Genomic DNA, 27,323 nt, shown 5'->3' on the forward strand with positions numbered 1-27,323 from the left:
AGGAGGCTCTTGGAGTCATTCAAGTAAAATGATGAGGGCTGGACTAGAGTGCAACACCACACCTGGGTGGAGAGAAGTGAGATTTGAGGGACAGAGCAGTTTTGTAAACTTAAAACAGCACAGCTAAGAGAAACCTAAGAGTTCTTTCTAGTCCAATGCTTTCACACACATATGGAAACTGAAGACCAGAGAGCATAACTGACTTCCTGAAGTTGCACACTTAGGTACCAACGCAAGATGGGTACAAGGTCTCAGTGCTTGTTCTACTGTTTCAGTCCATTCCTATTGGACTTCATTTGTTCTAATAGTCTTGTACTTAAACATTTTTTTCTGAAATCAGGAGACACTTACAACTGACGACATGTCAGTTTATTTTGCAAATTTTTTTCTTAGTGGTACATTTCAAAATGGTGCACCTTATAACTGACAGCATCTTAAGTTTGATGACATACAGTAGTCCAGAAGATGTTAACATCTCTTTGCTTGAAGCCCTCTGGGGCTACTCGTGAAGTTTAAAGGAAATAGGAATATGTACAACATTTTAGTCTTCAAAGCAATTCCAGTATAATATAGCCGATCCTCACAGTCACCCTTTGGAAGTGGCAGGGCAGGTGTGATGGATGACACAGGCTCTCTCCACCGTGGACCTGGCGCGGACTCTCTCCTTTGACTTCCTGACCCAGCTCACTCACCCTGTGCTGGATGCTACCTCATAAGAATCCAGCTCTGATTCCAGACTTTCTCTCGTGGAAAAAAGTTCTCGCCTTAGGAGAAAAGAGGAATCATTCTGGACGCTTTCTGCAAAGGGCAGCAGCTTCCTGACACGAGCTAGGGAGGGCACGGGAAACTACTACTTTTAACTTGATTCCTGACAGGACAAATTCAAATCCATACCCGCGGGTAGCGGGGCAGCCAAGCAGAGCGAGGATGCAGGGGCCAAGCGGACAGGTGGAGGTTGAGGAGGCTACTCCCCGATCACCCACCCTCTCCGAGCCCTGGGCGCGGAGTCTACACCCTGGGCCCACCCGCTTCCCCATCAGGGGCTGTATCAACCCTGACTCCGCATGGTACTCTGACCACTGCCCCTCACGTGACCAGCCGCCTCTCCCACTCCCTCGTCCTTGCGCCATAATCTCCGCCCCCCGCTTCAGAGCCCCGCCCCGCGGCTTGGCGCAGGCTCCGCCCCTTCCCATCTGAGGGGCGGCAGGAGGGAGCGGAATAGGATGGCGGTGAACCAGAGCCACACGGAGAACCGCCACGGGGCCGTCATCCCTTATGGTGAAAGGTGCCTGAGGGGAACCCGGGGTGCCGGTAGAGGAGGGAGGAGACAGACAGACCGCGTAGATCTGGCGACTCGCTAACTCTCAGCGAATCAAGGGCTTTCCCACCTTTTCCGGCGCGTCACGCTTAGCTCCGCCCCCACGTTAGGGCGCGCGCCGCCTCGCGGTGTTCCCCGCTGTGGAAGTGGCGCCTCGTGTGTGTGAGGCGTAGGAGCCCCTCCCCGGGTGTGTGAGGAAGGTGGTGGGAGCGCTCGGAGAGGGGCGCGTGTCCCCTCGGAGGACCGGTGAGAGCGCCCCTGCCGCCGTGGGAGCTGCGCCGCCCCTGCCGGTGGCGTGCGACCTTTGTAGGGTGCCAGCGGTGTCACGGTCCGTTCCCCTGCTCCCAGGAACAGGGTCCCGGACATGGGGGGCGGAAGCGGCCTGAGTGTGGATCACTCTGGGACGGTCCTGAATGTGGAGGGCCTCTCGTCGCCCTCAGATCTCCCCAGAGACGCCTTTCTTGGCCCTAAGCCAGGGCGATGACTGTTCTTACTTCGTGGAAAATATCGGGACCAGAAGAAGAGACGCCTGGGAGCAATGACGCTCCCTTGGCCTCCCTGGGCGCTTTGCGCGGAGCCTGGTGTGCCCGCCGCGCGCCGCGTCCTCTCGCTGCCCGCAGGCTCAGTCCGAAGGGTCGGTTTCACCTCTCCACCTCGTGCCTTGACTCCACACGGCGGTCCCCTTGAGTTAGTTCCCCGGCACCCGGTTTCCCACAGGGTCCTGCTCGGTCTCCCCGCCGAGCTCCATGATTGTGCTCCTCTCTGCTCCTTGCCCTCGTTTTCCTTTGAGCTCACCTGGCAGTGCGGCCCTGAAACCCAACGCTGAGCGCACCTGGGTTGTGTTGAATGCGTTTGTCGGGAAGATCCATTAAGACAGCACCAAATGCTGATGTCAAGATCTTTCTTCTATGCTTCCTTCCCCCGACTATTTTCTTGACAGATTTATAGGGGCCGCCAAGGCTGCAGGTCCTCCCTTGCTCCCGGAGGACCTCTGCTGCCTCCTTCAGTTTTGTAGCAGCAGGTGATTGCTCGCTCTCACCGCGACGTCTCAGCTCACTCTGGCGCTTTGCCCTGTGTGCCTGTGACTCTGCCATGAAATCTGGCGTTTGGGTGTCTTCTCACTCAGCCTACCGGTGAGGCTACGGCCCTCTGCTTTTCTGTGTGTGTGTGTTGGAGGCAGGGGATGAAGCATGTTTTTAAAAAATTATAACTGATTTTATGGTCTTTTGAATTATCTTTATGGGATCCCTTCTGTGCTCTTGAATACTTAATCATAGCCAAGCACTGTTCTGAGAGTTTTATGAGGTCAAACAATTAAGTTTGCGAACTTGTTGCAACGATGTTGCTAATCTTTTTTTGATATCAGAGGGATTATTCATTATGAATTTGTAAAAACTGGACAGACAGTTAATCAAGTTTACTATTTGGACTTGCTGAAAAGGCTGCATGAAAAAGTTAGACGAAAATGACCTGAACTTTTTGCCAACAATTCACAGCTCTTGCGTCACGATAATGCACCAGCTCACACGGCACTGTCCGTGAGGGAGTTTTTAGCCAGTAAACAAATAACTGTATTGGAGCACCCTCCCTACTCACCTGATCTGGCCCCACTGACTTCTTTCTTTATCTGAACATAAAGGAAATATTGAAAGGAAGACACATTGATGACATTCAGGACATCAAGTGTAATAGGAGGACAGCTCTGATGGCCATTCCAGAAAAAGTTCCAAAATTGCTTTGAAGGGTGGACTAGGTGCTGGTGTCGGCACATAGCTTCCCAAGGGGAGCACTTCGAAGGTGACCGTAGTGATATTCAGCAGTGAGGTGTGTGGCACTTTTTCTAGGATGAGTTCGTGCACTTAATTGTCAGACCTCATGTACTTAAAACGGCTCTATCCACAATGAAGATCAGTAGTATGTCCTTCATTTCACAGGTGGGAAACAGAAACAAGGAAAAGTAATGTGCCCCACATACGTGACTAGTGCATGTGAGAGAACTTTGGTTTGGTTTTGATTTAGGTACTTGTGCTTTAACTCCTCTACTGCCGCTGTCCCTCAGAAAGGAAAAGGACCGCTTCTCTGCTTTCTGCTCATCAAAGAAGGCCCCGTCAGTGCTCTGGCTTCCTGGATAGAAACTACTTTAAAGAAATACCTTGAGAGGGAGAAAGTCGGTTATGTTTTGATTTCTCCCTGTTCACAATACACACTCGAGAAGTTCATCCCAGCTTGGCAGTGTTTTGTGGAGCTGTGTTTTCCATCACAGCTGAGAAGTAAGAAATATATGGGTCAGACTCTATTGGTAAAAAGGGAAGACACTGAGGTTTCCCCGCCCCCATATTTCTAAAATTTGTGCATATAATAACATATGTATTTATTGTAGAAAATTTAGGGGAAAAATTAAATTACCCTAAATTCTGACATCCAGTGTTGTTTACATTTTGTTATGTATCCTTCTTCACTTTCCCCTATGGAAAAATATGCATTTCCGTTCCCCCGCCCCCAACTACTTTGTAACTTGCTTTCCTCATTTACCAATATGTTGAGGATGCTTTCCAGTATCAATATCTACATCATTACTTTCAATGGCTGGTATTCTAGTGTGCATAAAGCCTCTATCGGGGATAGTCTAGTTTTAATTTGTCATTGCTATAAATATTGCTTCAGTGAACATTTTTGAAAACTTATCTTTGCCTACCTGTCAAAATGTTTCTTTGTGATATATTCCTGAAAGTGGAATTGTGGGCTCAGAGGACATAGACTTTTATAAAATGATTTAAAATATATTTTTTAAATATAAAAATTCTTCTCAAAAATATTAATATGGAAATAGAAACATGTTTTTTTTTCAAAATCACCCTACAGAAGGATATCAATTTACTTTCCTCTCAATGCTCTGAGTGCCCATTTCACCACACTGTTTTCAATACCTGTTAATCTTTGCTATTTCTGCCAGTTTTGATATATGAATAATGGAATCTTTAAAAAATTTTTATTGCTAGCGCACTTGTTTTTTTCATATGGTTATTGGCTATTTATAAGTCTTTGGCAGATTTTCTCGGTTCATAAATTTTCTCCATTTTTACTAAGTTCATTTTTTGGTGTAGTAAAAAAACAGGTAACAGAAAATGTATCATCTTTGCCAGTTTTGAAAAATAAAAATTGTATATATTTAAGGTGTGCAACATAATGATTTAACATACATATACATAGTGAAATGGTTACTATAATCAAGCCTATTGACATATCTCCATACATAGTTACCATTTTTTTTATGTGATAAGCACACCTGAAATCTGTTCTCTTAGCATATTTCCAGTGTTCAGCACAGTATTAGTTAGTAAGTATAGTCATGCCTGTTAATTAGCGCTCTAGACTCATTTATCCTACATAACTACAAATTTGTACCCTTTGACCAACATCTGCCCATCTCCCCCACCACCCGAGCCCCTGGTAATTATTGTTCTACTATGCGTTTGACTTTTTCTTTCCTTTTTTTTTTTTTTAGGTTCAACTTGTAAGTAAGATCATACAGTATTTGTCCTTCTCTTTCTGGATTGTTTCACTTAGCATTATGTTCTCAAGTTTCATCCATGTTGTAGCATATGACAGGATTTCCTCTTTCTCATGACTGAACAATATTCCATTTTTTTTATCCATTCATTTGTTGATAGACACTTAGGTTGTTTCTATATCTTGGCTCTTGTAAGGCTGCAAAGAACATAGGAGTGCAGATATCTCTTCAATATCCTATTTTCATTTCCTTTGGATATATACCAAGAAGTGGGATTGCTGAATCACAATGCAGTTCTATTTTTATTACATTGATTGATTTTCATATGTTAACCCATCCTTGCATTCCAGGAATAAATCCCACTTGGTTGTGGTGTGTAATCCTTGAATGTGCTATATTCCGTTTACGAGTATTTGGTTGAGGTTTTTTGCATCAGGATTTTTCAGGGACAGTGGTCTGTAGTTTTTTTTCTTGATTAAACATTTATCTACTTGCTGTACGCTTTTGATTAGATTCTAGAGTTCTGACTGACGTGAAGGTCCCTATTCCGTGATTTTTGCTGATATCCTATATTTTCAGTCTTTTAAAAAGCGTTTTGTATCCACTACCGCCACCCTAGTTCCACTTCTTATTACCTCCCATCAGGACTATTTTCAGAACGCTTAAGCTGGCCCCTCTGATGTACCACCACGTCCTTGATCATGTGACTACCCTGCTGAGACAGCTGCAGCTCCCAGTTCCTCCTCGCCTATCAAATGCTATCTCAAAGCTCTAGTCCCAGCATGGCTTTATAGCTTCCTCCCAACCTCACTTGCACGCTGTTTTGATTAATCCACACAGGTGGACTGCTCCCAACTATGTAGTTTGCTCTCTACTGCCTACCTCTACTAATGCCGCTCCTGCATCTCCAGTATGCTGTTTGGTCCCCATCAGGATCGTCCCCTACCTTCACCTCCACCTACCAAAACACTAGTAATCTCTTAAGAATCAATTCAAATGTCAATGTCCCTATAAAGTCATTCCTAATTACTTCAACCGAAACTAATCTCTTCCAATTAATTGCCACAACATTTTTGTGCCGTTTGTGTAAGGCATGGCATGGACTGCTTGCATGATTACCTGTATTCATGTTTCCCTTTGCTCATCCTTTCAGTAGCTATTAGTCACACCCACCATTGCTAGGGCTGCAGTGGCAAAGAAGGCAGGCATTGTCCTTAGTAATTATTAGGGAAGACATTGAACAAATGAATTGTAATCACTAAGGAAAAAGGAGAAATACAGTAGGATTCTATGAGTGCGAGTAGAATGAGTCCAAGTTTTTCAGGTTAAGACTGTGGGGAGAACACGGCAGCCAGAGTGACATGTCAGAGGATTCCAGAGCACTCTGCATGCCTTACCTTCTTTATCAGAGTCAAAGAGACATTTCCATTAGCACAGTGCTTGATATTATAGTTACTGCACAAAAAGTATAAGAATTAATGAGTAAACGTTAAGAATAGAAGTAGGTTTGATAAGAAAAAGAATCCAAAAATAAAGAGGGAGAAGAATAAGTGTGAATTGTCAGCAAATAAGAGCATTTAAATTCCTTTCTATTTCCATCAAAGTGGCAGTAGCAGCAGCAGCTAACATTGAGTGTTAGCTCTGGGTTAGGAACTGTGCTAAGAGCTTTATGTTTGTCACTTGATGGAACTTCTTGAATATGTGCTGTCTGCCCTTTTCTGCAGTGTCTTGAAGCAGTGTCAGGATGTGGAGCTCTCCTTCCTTCAGCAACCAGAGGGATCCAATTTCTTCAGGGGTACGAAGAGGGGAACGTTGTTTCTCACTTCACAAAGGGTAATTTCTATTTCTACTTCTACTTTGATTAAATCTACATTAGTTATTCTTAAAATGGAGAGAGGTTAACCATTGAGTTTCAAAGTGTTTTAAAACATTTGCACTTTGAGAGTTTCCCTGTCGAAGAACAATGGAAGAAAATGGGTGGTGGTTCTCAAATGAGGCCAGGATGCCAAAGCAACCTGGACCTTAGAATTGCTGTTATATGTCTCAATCCATGGACAGATTGCATTCCTTTTCCAAAGTTTCTTTCCTCTCTTAGGTAATCTTCGTGACTTCACACTCAGTCAGTGATCCCATGTTTTCTTTTATGATGCCATTTGATCTGATGAGTAACTGTACCATTGAACAACCAGTCTTTTCCCCCAACTACATTAAAGGAAACATCCAGGCAGCTCCAGATGGTAAGTGTTTACCCTCAGAAGTGTATTTTTTTTTCTCAATAGCGTCCAGAAGGTTTAAGATTCAGATTTGGCTCAGGTTGGGATCCAAACAAAAGCTGCCCTGCTTCCTTGGGCAGCGCTTCTCTCAGCGTGTGTGGTGGTCCTTCTGGTACCAGCTGTGCCAGCCTCTTAGTGTGTGTCGTTTCTATCCTCAGGTGGCTGGGAAGGACAGGCTACTTTTAAATTAGCCTTCAGAAAAGGAGGTGCCGTCAAATTTGCCCAGTTGATGATGCATGCTGCCTCTGCTGGTGAGCGCTAATGATAAAGATATTAAGCACTTGGGGATTTTGAGGCTTGTGGAATTGAAGTCGGACTGCTACCCAGTCAGGATTTTCTGGCCTCTGTGGTCAGGCAGTTGGTAGTTGCACATGTATTCGGCAGCCATTTCCTGAGCCTACCCACTATGTGCCACGTACCATACTACATGCTGGGAACACAAAGGCTATGCAGTCCCTCCCTGTCCTGTAGGCGTGCAGGCTAGTGGGAGCTGACAATCAGACACCTGAGTGACTCGTTGTGCCTGACAGTCTTTTGTCCGTGTACATGCTGGTCTCATATGTCACTGAGGAGGCTCTTTTTCAGGTCAGGGAGCCCCAGTTGCCTTGCTCTCCTTCCCCTGGCATGCTTTTTGTCATCTTTCTCTGGCTTTGCCTTTGCTTCTCTTAGGTTTAATGTTCATCTTCCGTGAGAGGAGGAAAGAGGTACTGTCAGCCTTTCAGCACTGCTCTAATGAATGTACCAAAGAGTCCTTTCAAACTTTGAATGCAAACAATTTTGTGATATATTTTTATTCAATGTAGCCTCATTTCGTGTCCTTGACTCTCCTGCTTTCTGTACTACAACCCAGTTGGACTTCTTTGTGCCTTGTTGTCTCCTCTGAGCCTTCATGCTATTTGCTCTGTCCGGAGTGCTTTTCCCTTCTCCCTTGCCTTCTACCTCAACTACAGTGTAGTTGAGACAAACACAATCTAATAAAGAGACAGACAGATGCAAATATGTTATCCTGACTTATGGCATGTGCTGTAACAGAAGCATGGACAGAGTGCTGGGACGCACAAAACGATGGAGTGTAGATTCTAAGCTTAGAAGACTGACTGGATCATGATGCTGTAAACCGTGGGTAAGATTGTAGGAGAAAGTCTAACTTGGAGAGGAAATAATGAGTTCAGTTTTAGACATGATAATACTAGCTAACATTTATTGAATGCTTACCACACACTAGAATATTCCAAGCCCTTTACACGTGTCAATTTATTTAATCTTCATAGAAACCTTATGATGTAGGTATTATCATTATCCCCAACTTATAGCTGGGGAAACTGAGTCAGCAGTGGTTACATAATTTCCCAAGGCTGTACAGTTAGCAAGCGATGGAGCTGGAATTTGAACCTAAACCTACTCTTTCTCTTTTTAAACATTTTATTGTGAAAAAAGAAATCAAATATATAGAAAAGTTGCAAGAATATTACAATGAACTCCCATGGACCATTCATCTAGATTCCCCCATTATTAACATTTCCCCACATTATATTATTATTATTATTATTATTATTATTATTATGCTTTTGTTTTTATTGACGTATTTCAGAGCAAGTCACAAAAATCATTTCCTTCATTCCTAAATATTCAAATGTTATCGCCTAAGAACAACGGCATTCTCTTGTCTAACTTCAATGTATTTATCAAATTCAGAAAGTTTAACATTGAAACAATGCTATTATTTAATATATAGTTTATATTCAAATCCAAATGATTGGTCCATTACTATTTCTAATTCCAATAGCACTTTTCCCCCCACAACCCAGGTAATCCTGGATCACACATTGACTTTAGTTGTTCCGTCTCTTTGGCTCCTTTAATCTGGACTCAGATTTTCTTTGTCTTTCATGACATTGACATTTTGAAAAGAATACAGGCTCATAGTTTTGTAGAATGTCCATTAATTTGGGTTTGTCTGTTTCCTCATGATTATATTCAGGTTACATTCCGATTATATTTTGGCAGGAATACTATATAAGGGGTACTGTGTCCTTTTGAGCTCACACTCTTAATCCCTGTGTAGGTGTGAAGAATGCTAGAGGCCAGTGGGCATACAACTCAGAGCTCCAGAGATGAACTGTATCTAGAGATTGATTTGGAAATTTTCAGCCACAAGTCATCTCTGGAGCCATGACTGATAGGCTCATTCAGTGAATTAAGGGTAGTTTCCAAAGGGCTTCAACAGGCGTGGGCAGGGAGGAGTGACCTGCACTGCAAACTGAGAAGGGGCTGACCGAGGGGGAGGGGCAGAAGCAAGGGCGTTTACTATCCTGGAAGTTAAGGGAGGAGAAAGTGTCAAGCAACTGGGTGCTTATCTGCGGCAGCTGCTGCAGAGAAATGGGTGAGACTGAAAAATGTGCATCACATGTGGAAATTTGAGTTTGTTGGTGGTCTTAGCAAGAGATTTCAGTGAAACATTGGAGAAGAAAGGTGGTCCAAGAGCTATATTATAGGAAGCTGAGGAGTAAGAAAATTTTTTACAGTTACCTTTAATAATGTAGTTCAAAGATAGAAAGGTCAAGGAGTTCACAAGCTGTACACAACCTACAGCTCTTTATAGTCCAGAGGGCAGAGAGATCTGGAAGCCTGACATTGGATAATAGGGTGTGTTGGCAGACAGAGGGCGTACAGCTATGGGGAATCCAGGTCAGCGGACGCTTGCAAGTTCAGTTCCTCTTTGCTGTGGATGTCTGGGAACTCAGGACAATCGCGTACTGGGTCTTGACTTCACTCATTTTTGGCCTCACAGTACTAAGGGAGGTTTATTTTTAGGATTATGGACTAAGGATTAGGCAACTTTAGGGGATCCTCTTTGTGCTCTTGTTAGGGTCTGCTTCTTGGCCCGCAAAGCTAGGTTCAGAGTCCCAGCAGTTTCATAGTCCCTTGAAAAAGATTTAGGCAACTTATATGAACTTGGCCCAATGTCTGGAACTGCTCTGAGTCTTGGCTTTGGTATGGGAACGTACCCCTGCCCCACCAGCAAGAGTCAGGGCTTGTGAGATGGGCTTCCCTGTGCCTTTGAATTAACTACCCATCAGGCTTCGTGATCTGATTCTTTGATCAGGACAGATTCCCTTCCCCTCTGCAGAGTTGATTCATCAGGGCTCTTTGAGTTATGTTTTTAACAAATACATGTTGAATACTTATTGTGTGCCAAACACTAGGTGAGACCATTGGAAACAGAGCAGTGAACAAGACAGACAGGGTCTCTGCCTTTGTTAAACTAAATTTAGTGAGAGTCATATAAAAAATAAGCTAATATATAAATGAATAAAATAATTACTTCTTCTGGGAAGACACACTAATAGGATATTGAAAAGGAGAGTAACGGGTAAGGAACACAACTTTAGATTTATAGTGAATTAGTTAAATAATGCTTGTTGAATCAGATAAACTCTAAATTATTAATGGTTTAAGACAATAGATATTACTGCTTACATAAAGGCCAATCAGCAGTGTAAAAGGGGACTCTGTTCCACATAGTCCTTCAGGGACCCAGGGTAATAGAGTCTCTGCCATCTTTAACACACGGCTTCTGGGGCCTCTCTGGATAGCCAGCAGAGAAGGGAAGAGTACATTTTCCAGGGCAGTTTTCATGGGCCAGGCCTGGAAGTGGTGTACGTTACTTCTGGTCAAATGACGTGTGACCAGAAATTAGTGTGGTAGGCTGATAATGACTCCCAAAGACAGAGCCATGTCCTAATCTTCAGAACCTGTACATGTTACCTTATTTGTAGAAGGAGTCTTTGCAGATGTAATTAATAAGGATCTTGAGATGAGATTACCCTGGATTATCTAGGTGGGCCCCAGATGCCATCACAGTGTCCTTAAAAGAGAGAGACAAACAGAAGTGCTTTCTTCTTTGCCACCCTGCCATTAAATTGGTCTTTAATGGCTGTATCTTGCCCACTTGATAGAATTCCTCACTTGAACATTTTTTCTAAATACCTGTTAGGATAGGTGTTATGCTAGACCCTGAATAAGCACAGGCAAATAAGCCATAATCGCTGCCCTCAGGAAGCGCAGCATTCAGGATAAGGGCAGTGTCTATTTTTATATCTTGTATCTGGGAACATTGCTGGGCACTCATGTAAGGTGATGGTTAATGACTTGTTAATTGTTTGGTTGATAGCTGCTATGCATCTGACTTAAAAGAATTAAAGAGTCTCTATTTTGCCAAACTTGTCTTCTCAGCTGCCCGAGGAGTTCCGCTTAGAAGTGTCAATTACTGGCTTGGTGCTCCGGCCCTGTATTTCATTACTGGGCAGGGGAGCATGCTGTGCAACCAAGAGAGGCCTTGTCCAGGTAAGATATGGCAAAGAGGTTCTTCCCGGGACGTGGAAAAGTATGCCGGGGGCTCAAAGATCTATTCACTGCTAGCTTGTCTCCAACTCTGCTGCAGGAGAAGCAACAGAGGTTTGGGGTTGGAAAATGTTTGAGTCCATCAGTTCGTTTCCAGACTGAGATCCAGTGGCAAGTCAGCAACTGAGTGGGCTTGGGTTTCAGGCTTACTTTTAACTATAATATACGTTTGTTGAGCCTACCTGGGCAGCTCCCATTAGTGGGAACAGTCACCTTCTGCTTAGAGCCTGGGCAGAAATGTATGCTCTTGCCCACTTCCCCCTTCCCATTTCATGCAAGCATAGCCATCAAGCTTGTACCATGCCTTTCAACCTCACTGAGGACTCCTGCGCTGGGCTTTATGCCCTGTACCCTTTAATAATTGTGCTGAGTCACGTTCCTGGGAAGTGATAGATCATTGATTGTCAAATGTCCACCACCTACTGGTAGGCCACAGAGGGTCTCCTAATAAGCTGCCAGTCGACCTCAAACTGCAGGCCCTTTCTTGGGTTCTTCTTGGAGCATGACGTACCTGTCCCTTGATTTTTAGTTTTGTATACGAATTTTTTTTTTTTTTAAAGATTTTATTGGGGAAGGGGAACAGGACTTTATTGGGGAACAGTGTGTACTTCCAGGCCTTTTTTTCCAAGTCAAGTTGTTGTCCTTTCAATCTTAGTTGTGGAGGGTGCCGTTCAGCTTCAAGTTGTTGTCCTTTCAGTCTTAGTTGTGGAGAGTGCAGCTCAGCTCCAGGTCCAGTTGCAGGGGGCACAGCCCACCATCCCTTGTGGGAGTCGAACCGGCAACCTTGTGGTTGAGAGGACACACTCCAACCAACTGAGCCATCCGGGAGCTCAGTGGCAGCTCAGCTCAAGGTGTTGTGTTCAATCTTAGTTGCAGGGGGCGCTGCCCACCATCCCTTGCGGGACTTGAGGAGTTGAACCGGCAACCTTGTGGTTGAGAGCCCACTGGCCCATGTGGGAATCGAACCGGCAGCCTTTGGAGTTAGGAGCGTGGAGCTCTAACCGCCTGAGCCACTGGGCCGGCCTTGTATACGAATTTTTAAGGGTTATTAAAATCTAATACTCAAAGTCTAAAAGTAAGTGTTGCTCAGGTTTTATAAAAAAAAATTTTCTTGTGTTGAAATTCACATAACATATAACCAACCATTAAAAAATGCACAATTCAGTGCTATTTAGTATATTCACAAGGTTGTACAACCATCAGCTCTCTCTAGTTTCAAAATTTTTCATCATCCCATAAAATATACCCCATGATTCCCCTATGTGATAATTCCCCACTAAGTAATAATTCCCCATTGTCCCCTCCCAACGTCTCTTGGTATCCTGTAATCTGCTGTTTGTCTCTGTGGATTCGCCTATTCTGAATGCTCGTATGTCACATAAAAGGAATCATACAGCATATGACCTTTGGTGTTTGGCTTATCTCACTTAGCATGTCCATGGTCCCTTGCAGTGCCACATGAATTTGAGAACCAGCTTTTCTATTTCTGTATAATGGCCTTTGGAATTTTGATAGAGATTGCATTGAATTTGTAGGTCACTTTGGGGAGAATTGCTATGTTAATATTGAGATTTCCAATCCATGAACATAGGAAGTCTTTCCATTTATTTAGGTTTTCTTGATTTCTTTTGGTAATGTTTTGTAGTTTTCAGTGTATAAGACTTTTATCTCCTTTTTGTTACATTTATTCCTAGATATCTCATTTTTTTGGATGCTATTGTAAGTGGAATTGTTTTCTTAATTTCCTTTTTGGATTGTTTATTGCTGGGACTTTGGTTTTTAAATTAAACTTTTTATTTTGAGATAGTTGTAGATTCGTATATAGTTTTAAGAACTAATATAGAGAGATCCCTTATACCTTTTACCCAGTTTCTCCCACTGGTAACATCGTACAGAATTACAGGTCAATACTGTAGCCAGGATGTTGACCTTGGTACAAAGAAATTACAGAACATTTTCATCACCACAAGGGTGCCTCATGTTGCCTTTTGATAGTTACACCTACCTACTTCTTTCCCACACCCTCCTCCTCCTTAATCCATGGCAACCACTAATCTGTTCTTCATTTCTATAATTTTCCCATTTCAAGAATGTTACATAAACGGAATCATACAGTGTATAAGTTTTGGGGATAGGCTTTTTTCACTTAGCATAATTCTCTTGAGATTCATCCAGATTGTGTGTATCAATAATTTGTTCTTTTTTATTGTTGAGTAGTATTTCATGGTATAGATGAACAACAATTTGTTTAACCATTCAACAATTTAAGGATATCTGGGTTGCTTCCAGCTTTTGTCTATTATGAATAAGGCTGCTATAAACATTTGTGTACAGGTTTTTGTGTGAACATAAGTTTTTCTTTCTCACACCCATTAGAATGGCTATTATCAAAAAACCCAGAAAACAGCAAGCATTGGCAAGGATGTGGAATAATCGGAACACTTGTGTACTGTTGGCGGGAATATAAAATGGTATAGCCTCTGTAGGAAACAGTATAGAGGTTCCTCAAAAAATTAAAAATAGAATTACCATATGACCCAGCAATTCCATTTCTGGGCATATACCCCCCCAAAATTGAAAGCAGGATATCAAAGAGATCTTTGTACACCTATATGTTCATGGCAGCATTATTCACAATAGCTAATAGAAAGGGTTAGGAAGTGTTCCCTCCTCTTCAATTTTTTGGAAAAGTTTGAGAGTAATTGGTATTAGTTTTTCTTTAAATGTTTGGTAGAATTCACCAGTGAAACCATCAGGTCCAGGACTTTTCTTTGTTGGGAGATTTTTGCTTACTGATTCAATCTCCTTACTAAGTCTATTCAGATTTTCTGTCTTCATGATTTAGTCTTAGTAGGTTTTGTATTTGTAGGAATTTGTGCATTTCATTTAGGTTATTTAAGTTGTTGATGTACAGTTGTTCATAGTACTCTATTATAATCCTTTTAATTTCTATAGAATCAGTAGTAATGTCCCCATTTTCATTTCTGATTTTAATAATGTGAGTTTTCTTTTAACTTGGTCAGGCTAGTTAAAAGTTTTTCAATTTTGATTTTTTTCGAAAGGCTATTGGTTTCACTGATTTTATCTATTGTTTTTCTATTCTCTAGTTCATGTATCTATGCTCTAATTTTTATTATTTCTTTCTGCTAGCTTTAGTTTGTTCTTTTTTTAAATAGCTGCTTAAGTTGTTAAGGTTGGTTGGTTGTTTGAGTTTTTTTTTTTTTTAATGTACACATTTATAGCTATAAATTTCCTCTTTAGCACTTTCACTTCATCCTATATGTTTTGGTATGTTGTGTTTTTATTTTCATTAGTCTCTAAGTATTTTCTAATTTCCTTTGTGATTTCTTCTTTGACCCATTGGTTGTTCAAGAGTGTTTTAATTTCCACAAATTTGTGAATTTTCAGTTTTGCTTCTGGTGTTGAAATGTAAATTTACCCCATTGTGGTCTGAGAAGATACTTTGTGTGACATCTATCTTTTTAAATCTATTGAGACTTAATTTGTAACCCAAAATATGGTCTATTTTGGATGATGTCCCAGGTGCACTTGAGAAGAATGTATATTCTGTTGTTGTTGGGTAGAGTGTCCTAGATATGTCTATTAGATCCAATTGGTTTGTTATATTTTCAAATCCTCTATTTCTTTATCATCTGTCTGGTTTTTCTATCCATTATTATGAGTGTGGGGTATTGAAGTCTCCAACTATTATTGTAGAACTATCTATTTCTTCCTTCATTTCTGTCAGTGTTTGCCCCATATATTTTGATGGTCTGTCATTAGGTGTGTAAATATTTATAATTGTTACATCTTTTTCCTATATTGAACATTTTATTAATGTGTAATTTTCTTCTTAGTCTCTTGTAATTTTTAAAAATTTAACATTTATTTTGTCTGATACTACCTAGTATAGCTACTCTTCCTCTCTTTTAGTTACTATTTGCATGGAATATCTTCTTTTTCCGTCCTTTCATTTTCAATCTATTTGTGTCTTTGTATCTAAAGTAAGTCTCTTGTACACAGCATGTAGTTGAATCATGAGCTTTTATTCATTCTGTCAGTCTCTTCTTGGAGGAGGTCATCAAGAAGATGTAACACCAATTGACCCAAAAGCTGGACCTGAGCACTTGGAGTCTCCTCATCCCCTCCCTTGTCCTTGGAATGTGCATTCTACTTGCCTGCCCTGCTCCAAGAAGCTGCTCCAAGGATAAAACCCTGAGATGGGTTTGACTGTGGTGTGACTGTCTGAATGACATACGTGACTAAATCCAGTTAGGACCCCTATAAAAAAAAACTTTTAAGATTTGGCGGCAGGTACAGAGATCTGCTTGTCTTGCAGCCACCCAAGACAAGCCTCATAAATAAGTTCCCTTGTTTATTAAAACTGCCACCTACCAATCTGGAGTGGCCTACGTCTTACTTCAGTCTCTCCCTGCCCTCTGTGTATAGGGGCCCAGTTTCAGATTATACCAGGAAGCGCCTGAGGAGGCTGTGAACTAATATCTCTGTCTTTAGATTGGCAAGTATAATCCATTTACATTTAAACTAATTACGGTAATGGGGGTCTTCTGTCATTTGCTATTTGGTTTCTGTATACCTTGTAGCTATTTTGTTCCTCATTGCCTGCTTTACTGTCTTCTTTTGTGTTTAGTTGATATTTTTATAGTGAGAAGTTTAAATTCTTTTCTCATTTCCTTTTGTCTATATAGCCGTTTCCTTTGTGGTTACCACGGGGGTTACATTTACCATACTAAAGTTATAACATTAATTTGAATTTTTACCAGCTTAACTTCAATAACATACTCTGTACCTTTACAGTTCCATCTTTATACATTTTCAGTTGATGTCACAAAATTACGCCCATATACATTGTGCGCCCCCAGACATAATCTAATAATTTTTAAATGCATTAGTCTCTTAAATTATGTAGAAAATACAAAATGGAATAGCAATAATATTAGCTTTTATAATTGCTCAATGATTTATCTTTATTGAGATCTTTCATATGGCTTCAAATTACTGTTTTGGTGTCTTTTGATTTCATCCTGCAGGACTCCCTTAAATATTTAAAGCAGGGCAAGTCTAGTGGTAATGAACTCCCTTAGCTTTTGTTTATCTGGGAATGTCTTAATTTCTCTTACTCTTGAAGAAATTTGGCCAGATATAAGATTCTTGTTTGACAGTTTCTTTCTGGCCTCCAAAGTTTCTGATGAGAAATCTGCTGATTATCTTATTGAGGATCCTTTGTATGTGATGGTTCACATCTCTCTTGGTACTTTCAAGATTCTCTCTTTGTCTTTGGCTTTTCCGTGTGATTTTAATATGTCTTGATATCTATCTCTTTGCGTTCATCTTACTTGGAGTTCATTGAGCTTCTTGGATGTTTATATTTATATCTTATCAAATTTGGGAAGTTTTCAGTCATTATTTCTTCAAATATTCTCTCTACCCCTTTCTCACCCTTTTCTCCTTCTGGGATTTTCACACAATGTGTATGTTGGTCTGTTTGATGGTGTTCACTGGTCCTTGAGGCTCTGTTCACTTTTCTTCAATGTATTTTCTTTCTGTTCTTTAGTCTCAACAATTTCCATTGTCCTATCTTTTAAGTTCACTGATTCTTTCTTCTGCCTACTCAAATCTGAATTTGAATTCCTCTAGTGAATTTTTCATTTCAGATATTGCGTTTTTCTGCTCCAGAATTTATTTTTGGTTTCTTGTTAGTGTTTTTGCCTATATTGATACTTCTATTTTGTTTACATATCATTTTCTTGACTTTCTCTACATTTTCCTTTAGTTCTTTTGAGCATCTTTAAGAGAGTTCTTTTAAAGTATTTTTTCTAGCTGGTTTAAACATAAATATGGATTACAGCAAAATAACTTGACAGTTGTCCATTTACCTTGACCCAGTTAAATCACTTTGGGAATGTAGGCAAGGAAGTAAATAAAACCCATGTTAATTGGAAAGTTGGAAAAAACATGCTTTCCTTCAACAGGGGATTTAAGTAGCACCTATCCATATGATAAAATATTGCCCAGCTTTTATGAAATACATTAATAATATAAAGAAATTTTGTATAATGCCAAGTAAAAAAAATTATACAGTTGTAATCATGATTGTGTAAAAATATTAACAGATATTCTACAAAGAAATACAGCAAAATATTAAGTTGTATTTGATGATGGCATTATAGATGACTTTAAAAGTCATCTTTTCTCTATTTTTTACATACATATTCCTCATTAAGCATGTGTTACTTTTTTTTCATAATCAAAACAAACTTTATTAAGTAAAACATGTATCTATCTGTATACAACTATAAGTAATACAGAGATATACCTACAGAGTTGTTTTCATGTTAATTTCCACAACAGGAAATGATAAAGCCTTCAAATGGTGGTGGCTAAAGGATCTGGCTTTACTATTATTCTGACTGCTTCTCTTCCTGTGTCAGTTTGCTTCAGCATTATTTTTATCTCTTCATCCTTCTCACTTATTCCTTGTCCACTCTAAAAAATAAGTAACTGATTGTTTTCTTTCCTTCTCAGCATACCCAATTATTGTCTATGGGTCCCAACCCATGAGATATGGAGCCCCATCGGTGGGATACGCAGCCCCACCAGTGGGATATGGAGCCCCACCAGTGGGATATGGAGCCCTGCCTGTGGGATATGCAGCCCAGTCTGCAGGATCTGAAGCTCCACCTGCAGGATATGGAGCCCCCCCACCGGGATACGGAGCCCCACCAGCAGCATACGGAGCCCCACCAGCAGCATACGGAGCCCCGCCTGTGGGATATGCAGCCCCACCAGAGGGACATGAATCTCCACCTGTGGGACACGGAGCCCCACCAGCAGGATATGGAGCCTCGCCTGCAGGATATGGAACCCCACCAGCTAGAACTGAAGCCCCACCTTTGGGATATGAAGCCCCACCGGCTGGAAATAGAGACGGGTCTCAGAAACCTGTGGCAGCCCAGCCTGCTGGATATGAGGCTTCTCTTCCTTCTGCCTCATCTACTCAGGCCCATTCACCACCTTCTGAAAAGTGAACCCTGAAGACTAATCAAGCAAAGTAGCACCCTGAAACTGAAGTCAGGATAAGAAAGACTCAAGTATGTGTTTAAAGGCCTATCTCAAGTGGTTGTCCCACCCTTTGGAAGGGCGATCTTAGGGGGAAGGTGAAGGTTTACTTCCATGCCTAAATTTTAGAAGCAGAGTCAGCTCTTGATTAGATGGGCTAAAGGAAAAGCAGACATGCAGGGCTAATTCCCCAATAATTTGGTTGATGTTGGGCTACATTTTTCAACATACCTTGAATGTAAGTGTAGAAAAGCTTTCTGTTTTTCTCCCCTCCCCCATCCAAGAAACATTATGCTCAGTTTGCTAGGCACTAAGGTCTGTGTTGGAAATATCAAGTTGAACACTTAGTTATTTTTCACAGCATTATATTAGTGAAAGGATGAAACAAACTAAATCTCTAATAGTGAGAGAGAATTTCATAAATTAGGGTATATCTGTACAATGGAATATTATGCAGCCACTGAAAAAGATGTCTAGAGGTGGGGAGACCAAAACCATTGAAGCAATAAAGGAAAACATAAATAAAATAAATATAAATTTGTATTTAAATTTTATAATTCTGTATGACCAAAGTTAAAAGATAGGCAACAGCCTAGGAGAAAGTAATTTCCAACATATATGTATATTAAACAAACAAATAATTTATGGTCAGAATATATGAACTCCAACCCAAAAGAAAAAATGGACAAAATATGAATTCCCCATTAACTGAGGCAATAGAGTGGGCAAGAAACATTTCAAAAGATATTTTCTCAAATCGACTAGTGTTAGGGAAATGCAACTTGAAATGAGAAACACTTTTTATCTCCTAAGATTTACAAATATTAAAAAAACTGGGCCAACCCGGTGGCTCAGGTGGTTGGAGCGCTGTGCTCCTAACTCCAAGAACGCCGGTTTGATTCCCACATGGGCCAGTGGGCTGTGCCCTCTACAGCTAAGATTGTGAACAACAGCTCTCCCTGGAGCTGGGCTGCTGTGAGCAGCCGGAGGTTGGTGTGAGCTGCCTCAGGCTGCTGTGTGCTGCAGCGGGCTGCAGTTTGCTACCATGACGGCCGGTGGTCAGCGTGAGTGGCCGGCAGCCATTGGGAGCGGCCAGCAGCCGGCGAGAGCTGCCGTGAGCGGCCAACCCATGACCGGTGACCAACTGCCTCAGCCTTGGGTGGGGGCGTGGGGGAGCGCAAGGCTCATAACACCAGCATGGGCCAGGGAGCTGTGTCCTACACAACTAGACTGAGAAGCAACGGCTTGAACTGCAGTGGTGGTGGTGGGGGGGGGGGAGCGGAAGAAGGGGAAAAAAAAGGAAAAGATTGAAAAACTCAAGTGTTGGGAAGGATGTGGGGAAATGGTTATACACTATCGGTGGGAGTGTAAGTTGTTGGTATGCCTTTTTAGAAAGAAATTTGGCAGTACCTTTTAAAAGTTAAAATGTATCTACTCTTGATTTAGTGGTTTTACTTCTCAGTATCTATTTCTGAGAAATACTTACATGTGTGCACAAAGGTGTACGTGGGAAGATTTCATCACATTCATTGTTTCTAACAGCACAACATTAGAAATAATTTATATATTTATTAGTAGTAAGTATTTAGATAAACTATGGTACATCCATGTTACATATGTAGAAATCTCTAAGTGTTACTGTTAAATGAAAAAAGCAAGTAGTAGGGAGTATATAGTACATAAATTTTCAATCCTTTCAGACTGAACGACCCCTTTTATGTCTAACATTTTGTAATGTCTCCTTTACTTCATTGGAATGTAATTTGTAGGCAATTGCACATGACTCCACACCATTTCAAACAAAATCAATATTATACTATAAATGTGATATAAAGAAGAAATAATAGAAAAGTAGTTTGTAGTGAAACTTTAAGTATTTTAATATGTAAATTCTCAGATTCCACCATTACTAGAAGACATAATGAAGTAATCAGGTGGTAGCAGGGTCGCCTCTGGGTTAGTGAGCTGCGTGGCTGGGGGGGAGGGTAGAGAGGGAGACTTAATTTTTTCACTATACATTATGTTTAGTGCATGTATACTACGTGTTTATATCTTTAGAAATGAATAATTTTAAAACTAAATAACATAGGCTCTCCCTTGCTTATAAATTGTGCAGTGGGCCCTCACAGCCTGCAGGTAAAGCCCCCACCCCTGGTTCCCATGTACACATGGATCACGTGATGCTCCTTAGTATTCAGGGCTCTGCACAGTCTGGCCCCTGCAGTTCCCCCTCCAGCTGTGGGATCCAGCCGAGCAGAACTAAATGCAGACACGGAACTGCATGGCCTCTGCCTCTTCCTCCCTCCCCACTGCATTCTACTCATTTTTCAAGACAGCCCAGAAGTTCCTCCGAGAAGCTTTTTCCAGCTGCCGTTCTAAGGTAGTTGCCCTTCTGCCAGGCTTGTATGGTACCCTCAGCATGTTTCTGGAGAAATACTGTGCCAATCCCATCGGGATTGTTTGCATGTTTATCTGCCCCATAACCTGTGAGCTTTGAGAGCAGAGGCTGTATCCATCCCATTGCAGGGCTCCAGCAGAAGGCACGGCACACAGTATGTCTGGTAAACATTTGTTGAGTGAATGACCACTTGAATAAGTTGCATTTATTGACTTGTTATATACCCATTCAACATATATATATATATACCACTGAGTTCTGGCTACCACTGAAGGTTGTAATTTGCAGAATCAGTTTTGTTTGGCAAACTGTTAGGATTAGAAGTTAAAGTTTCATATTTTAGAGAAAGCGGTCATTTCTCTGACTTGCTGACTTGAACAGTCTTGAAGGCATGATTATATTTCAGCTCTTCCGACCTCACAGCCATGGTATATGGCCAAAGCCACCTCTGGCAAGGTGGCCCCATAGAACTCCTTTGGTGTTTAAAGGCCTTTGCGTGAGCAAATGACGTCACTATAGTTGGGTGCCAGGCAATGTGCTAAGGTACCTTATAAGCATATCTCACGTCATCCAGTCCCCATAGCGACCCAGCGAAGTGGGCACTGTAATTAGCATCATTTTACAGCTAAGCTTCCTAAAGCTTAGAATCGTTAGGAAACCAAAGAATCCACAGCTATTGAGTGGTGGAGGCAGGACGTGAACCCAGGCTGGCCCCAGAGCCTGGGCCCCTAACCTCTGACTGGAACCTACTCCCTAACATCCTCTTTTAATCCCACAGGTGCCAAGCAGTAGGAGGAATTTCCTGTGCAAGTGGTGGCCTGGTCCTCTCCCCACATCTGTGAGGTCACGGTGAGTTTGAGTCCCTTTTCCTGCTGTGGGCTTGATCTCTGGTGTTCAGAGGGCCTTGAAAATCAGCTGTGTCAGAGGTGGTAGAGTAGGTCACAGGAGGGCTCAGATTTCTCACGGGACCAGAAGATTGGCTCCAGATCTGCTGCTGCTATATTGCTCGGCTGTGGGGGTGCTGGGAGCCTGAGACCAGCGGCCCGTAAGCCGGCTCAGCTGGCACAGGAGAGAGAATCCTGAGATTTTGAGTTTTTCATGGCCTCATGGCCTCATCCCTTCATCACAGCCCCAGCTCTGAAGGCTCTGCTGCATGAATTGCCTTAATGGTGCCCCCTGAGTAAGGGGTACTTATGACGGATGGAAGGTGAAGAGTTGGAGGGGGCAGTAATGATATCAAGTAGCCGGCCCATTTGTTAACTATTTGTTTGTGCCAAGCAACCTGCCAGGCACTTGACTGCATGATTTAGCAAAGTGAGTGCTTGGAACCTAGTCTCATAGATGAAGAAACGAAGTAAATTGCTGAAGGCACACAGCTGACTAGTAAGTGACAAGGCAGGATCTGAACTTAGATTTCCCTTTTCATTCACACACTCATTTATTGAACACTCATTTATTGAGTGTCTTTTACGTGCTGTTTCTGCGCGCTTGGGATATCAGTGACCAACACAGACCAAAATTCCTGATCTTACGGAGCTTACATTCTGATAAATACTAAGATGCAGTCAGTACATATTATGTTGTATAACTAGGCATATCATATTCAAACTGTAGAAAAAGTAAAGACAAACGTTGATAAGAGCTATGAAAATACATAGAGCAGAGGAGATTGGGATTGCTGGGGGGTTGGCAGAGGCAGCAGTTTGTGGTAGAGCCTTGTTGAGAAGTTAATATCTGAGTAAAGATTTGAAGGATAAAGGAGGTGAGGAAGCTGGCCATGCAGCTACTTGGGGAAGAGGGTTCTAGGCATAGGGAACAGCTAGTAGTGTAAAGGCAGCTTAATTCCAAGGTGCCTTCCCTTACACCCAGTGCTGCAAAACAGGTGAATGTGAGAAGACTGTTCTCAAGGACGGAAACTGCTTGAAAACATTGCAAGCCAACCAGTCAGAGAGATCTGAACCAGTCCATGTAAAACAGCTTGGGGATGGAGACTGATTTCTGAGTCCTCGCTAGATAACGGGCATCCTTCCTGCCTGCATCTTGAGCACAAAAACAAAGTTAAAGTAACTGAAGAGGCAGGGCCACTCTGGTTTCACACCCTCGATTAAAGTCTGCTTGCTGTAGCACACCTCTCCTGTGGGCTTGCTCTGTTTCTGAGGGCATCTGCGATACGCATGGCCTGGTTCTGGTGCCTTGGGACCACCTGGCAGGGCAGCTGGGATGTGCCCAGGCTCTCAGTTTCCTGGCTGGGCTCCCTACTTGTGCTGCTTTAACTGTTCATTAGCTGGTTCCAAAAGAGGTGGGTCTTCTCAGTCTAAAGTCTCTGGATCCCCTTGATAGAGCATCTGCCTAAGTCTGGGAAGCCTGTTTTCCAACTTTGCGTGGAGAGGAGGGCCAGAGTACATGGATCTGAGAGCTTGTAGGCTGACCTCTTGCTTGTTGTGCTGCCCAATATTGTGCTGTTGCCTTCCTGAGGACCAGTTCAGGTCAAGTACTTACCGAGGCTGCTCTCTGCCAGCCGTGCTCTGAGGAATCTGACATACCCTGATCTTGAGTACAGACTGCTCCAGAGATAGACAATTGCATTACGTTTTGCAAGTGTCCACTCTGTCCTGGACCCCACACACCCCAGAATACAGGATGGGAGCAGGTAGGTACTTCACCCTCAGTGTGGTCCCCTTGGGTTGGTTGTCTGGACCTCTTCTTGCTGGCTTGCTTGGAGGGTCTTACTTTCCCTGGTCCTCAGACCTCTGTTCGTTTTGGTCCTTGGAGAACTATTTTAGAAGTATTTACACTCAAGCTTGGGCTTCTTTCTCCCTTGGACCCTATTCTGGCATTAGACCTCTGGCTTTTACCTGATGATCAATGAGAGAGAGAGAGAGCAAGAGAGGGAGAGAGAGAAGGAGGGAGGGAAAGGAAGGGAGGGAGGGAGGGACGGAGGGAGGGAGAGAGAGGGTGAGGGAGAGAGAGGGAGAAAAAGAGGGAGAGACGGAGAGACAGAGGGAGAGAGGCTAATTGCTGACAAAAGTGCAATGCTAAGAGAGCTGCACAGGGATTAGAGGAGGGATTCTGACCAGCTTAAGGTGGTCCTGTCGCCCTCCTGGAGAAGGGGATGTCTGCGTTGCTTTGATGCCCCAGCCAGGAAGGCCTTTGGTCTGGGCATGTGGTCCAGCCTTAGCCAAGAGACCAGGTGCCCCGTTGTACACATACTCAGTGCCTGCAGCTCTTCCTGCTCCCTTCACAGATGGATTCCTAAGAAGGAGATGAAGGTTTTCTTGTCTGGCAGGTGAGGGGCTTGTGATTCAACACTCCCATCCTCACAAGAGAAAAGCTGAACAAATTAAAAATCAATTCTTAGGTCCATCAGAAGTCACAGGGCAAACTGATGCCCTCGAAATTGGAGAGATAGGTGGACACAGAGACTCACAACTTACCAAAAACAAGCTCAGGAAAGGAACCCTGTCGATGGAGCCAGTATGAGGGTAGGAAAACTTAAACTGTAACTGATGAATTGGGGGAGGCTCTGTGTAGACAAGCTTGAGAGTTAAAATTTTCAGGGGGACCAGTCTTAGGGATGAGCCCAACATTTGTGTGAGTTTTACCTCCTGGAGCCCTACCAGGTCCCCAGAGAAAAGAGTGAAGAAAAATCCCTTTGTGCTTCCAGTAGGGGGGAATGGAATAGTAGCTATTCTGAAAATACACCCAAAGCATTCTGTTTTTCCTTCACATGGCCTGCCCTCAAGAGAAACTATTTAACCAGGATCTAACTGACCTGAGGAAGGGAGATATCCAACTCTAGCTCACTGCAGCCTTTCATGTGGTGGAAGGGAAATACCCAAGTCCAGAGCCCTTTAGCCTTTCTGCCTCAACTAAGGGGTATAGGGTGGGGGACCTAAGAACTGGGAAACACTAGTGAGAGTCAAAGCCCAGGGGCAGAGGCTCACTAAGACTGACACGTAATCATAGGACTATAGAATGTTCCCTTCCCCCAGCACCTTATCACCACCTCAGTCAGGCCCCTGCATAGTAAAGGGCTTACAACTGAAAGAACTACACATCTCAGACCTTGTCTAAGAAGTCTATAGGGAAACAGAGACAGGAGAGGAGACAAAAACAATGATACCAGAGGAAATTTTAGCCTCTTAACAACTATAGCTACAGCAAACAGTAAACACAGCCTAACTCCAAGCCGGACAAACATAAAGCCTCACACTAAAGGCCAATTTACCTCAGTTCCTTTTACATAGTATGTCATGCCTGGCTTTCAGCATAAAACTACAAGGCATACTAAAAGACAACACAGCTTGGACAGAGCAAATATCAGAACCAGACTCAGACATGGCAAAGATGTTGGAATTATCAGACTGGGAATTTAAAACAACTGGTTAATATGCTAAGAGCTCTAATGGAAAAAGTAGACAACATGCAGGATTAGATGGGTAATGTAAGTAGAGAGATGGATCCTCTGAGAAACAAAAGGACATGCTAGAAGTCAAAAACACTAACAGAAATGAGGAAAGCCTTTGATGTGGTTATCAGTAGACTGGATATAACCACGGAAAGAATCAATGAGCGTGTACATATGCCAGTAGTTAACTTCCAAAATGAATGCAAAGAGAAAAAAGAAAAATATGGAACAGAATATCCAAGAACTGTGGGACAATTACAAAATGTGTAGCTTACATACAAGTACACAGAGCATACATGTACATAATGGGACTACCAGAGAAGGGAAAAGATAGGAACAGAAGAAACATTTGAAGTATCAGTGACTGAGAATTTTCCAAAATTAATGACAGATACCAAACCACAGATCTAGGAATCTCAGAGAATACTAAGTATGGAAATACTGAAACATCTACAATTGGGCATATCGGGTTGAAACTGCAGAAACATCAGAGACGAAGAGAAAATCTTGAAAGAAGCCAGAGGGGGAAAATCTTACCTGTAGAGGAACAAGGATAAGAATTACATCAGCCTTCTCTTTAGAAGCTGTGCCATTAAGAAAAGAGTGGAATTGAATATTTAAAGTATTTTTTAAAATGTAGAATTCTGTGTGCAGTGAAATTATCCTTCAAAAGTGAAGAAATACTTTATCAAAGGTTGAGGGAATTTGTCACTAATAGAGCGTCCTGGCAAGAAATGTTAAAAGAATTTCTCCAGAGAGAGAAAAGGATATACATCAGGAACTTGGATCTACGTAAAGAAAGGAGTGTTAGAGGAGGAATTCATGCAGGTAAAATAGAACCTTTCATTCTTCTTATTCTTAATCTAACAGATAATAGTTCGAAGTAATAGTAGCAACAAGGTGTTCCGTGATTGTAGCTGATGGATAATTAATGACAGTAATGTTGTAAGAGAAAGGAGGAATTGAAAATGCTGTTCTGAGGGGCTTCCTGTCTGTGAAGCAGTGAAGTGCTGTTTGAAAGTGGATTTGGACTAGCAGTAAATGTATATTACAAATGCTACGGCAACCACTAAAAAAAAATGTTAGAAAAAATAGTACAATTGATAATATAAGAGAGGAGAGGAAATTGAATCATATAAAATGCTTAATTAAAACAGAGAAGGCAGAAACAGAAGGCAAAAAGGGGAAAAAAAGAACAAGGACAATGGACAGAAAACAGGAAAAACATATGGTAGATATTGACCATTTATATCAATAATCATTTTAAATATCAATGGTCTAAATACACAAATCAAGAGACAGAGACTGTCAGAGTGGAATGAAAAAAAACAAGACCCAACTATATACTGTGTTTCCCTGAAATTAAGACCTAGCCGACAGCTCTAATGCGTCTTTTGGAGCAAAAATTAATATAAGACCGGTATTATGTTATATTATACCCAGTGTTATGTTGTTATGTTGTGTTATGTTGTACCCAGTGTTATATTTTATATTTTATTTTATATTTTATATTATATTACCCTGTCTTATAGTAAAATAAGACCGAGTCTTATATTAATGTTTGCTCCAAAAGACGCATTAGAGCTGATTGTCCGGCTAGGTCTTATTTTCAGGGAAACACGGTAATGACCTGGGGAAGAGTGAGGCTGGCTCTGCCCCTGGAGTCATCTGATGTTCAGGTAAGGATGGCAGAAAAGTTTGGATAACATTGAATGGGAGAAAAGGAATGTTACAGGGTTATTTTGCATTTTACTGGGAGTCTGGAAAAAGAAGGAAGCAGAGTAAGAATCATTCGTGGGAAGTCGACATGTGACACTGATATGGACAGTCACCAAGAGCAGCAGGGTGATGTCCATTCCTAAGGACACCCAGGTTCATCCTTCTTCATTCCTCCTCTTGGGCAGCCCAGGGCTGGAAGATGTGCACGTCTG

At 42.1% G+C, this 27,323-nt stretch overlaps 1 protein-coding gene across 4 annotated transcripts; it reads left to right on the forward strand.

Moving 5' to 3' along the window:
* Positions 1 to 751: 751 nt before the first annotated feature.
* Positions 752 to 23,107, forward strand: WBP2NL (WBP2 N-terminal like). 4 transcript variants are annotated; one of them, XR_012494158.1, is made up of 8 exons: positions 752 to 1,285; positions 6,554 to 6,662; positions 6,925 to 7,066; positions 7,261 to 7,353; positions 11,339 to 11,449; positions 18,053 to 18,618; positions 21,763 to 21,833; positions 22,854 to 23,107. XR_012494158.1 is itself a non-coding variant. In XM_074326475.1 (6 exons), the coding sequence occupies exons 1-6, from the start codon at positions 1,224 to 1,226 to the stop codon at positions 15,609 to 15,611; spliced, it is 561 nt and encodes a 186-aa protein (XP_074182576.1). In that variant the 5' UTR covers positions 752 to 1,223; the 3' UTR covers positions 15,612 to 16,440. The 4 variants fall into 4 exon arrangements, 1 of the variants encoding a protein (XP_074182576.1); XR_012494159.1 differs by having other exon boundaries at positions 752 to 2,451; positions 21,763 to 23,107; XR_012494157.1 differs by having other exon boundaries at positions 21,763 to 23,107.
* Positions 23,108 to 27,323: the final 4,216 nt, after the last annotated feature.

Source organism: Rhinolophus sinicus, linkage group LG02 (assembly GCF_036562045.2).
Source record: "Rhinolophus sinicus isolate RSC01 linkage group LG02, ASM3656204v1, whole genome shotgun sequence".
NCBI classification, from domain to species: domain Eukaryota; kingdom Metazoa; phylum Chordata; class Mammalia; order Chiroptera; family Rhinolophidae; genus Rhinolophus; species Rhinolophus sinicus.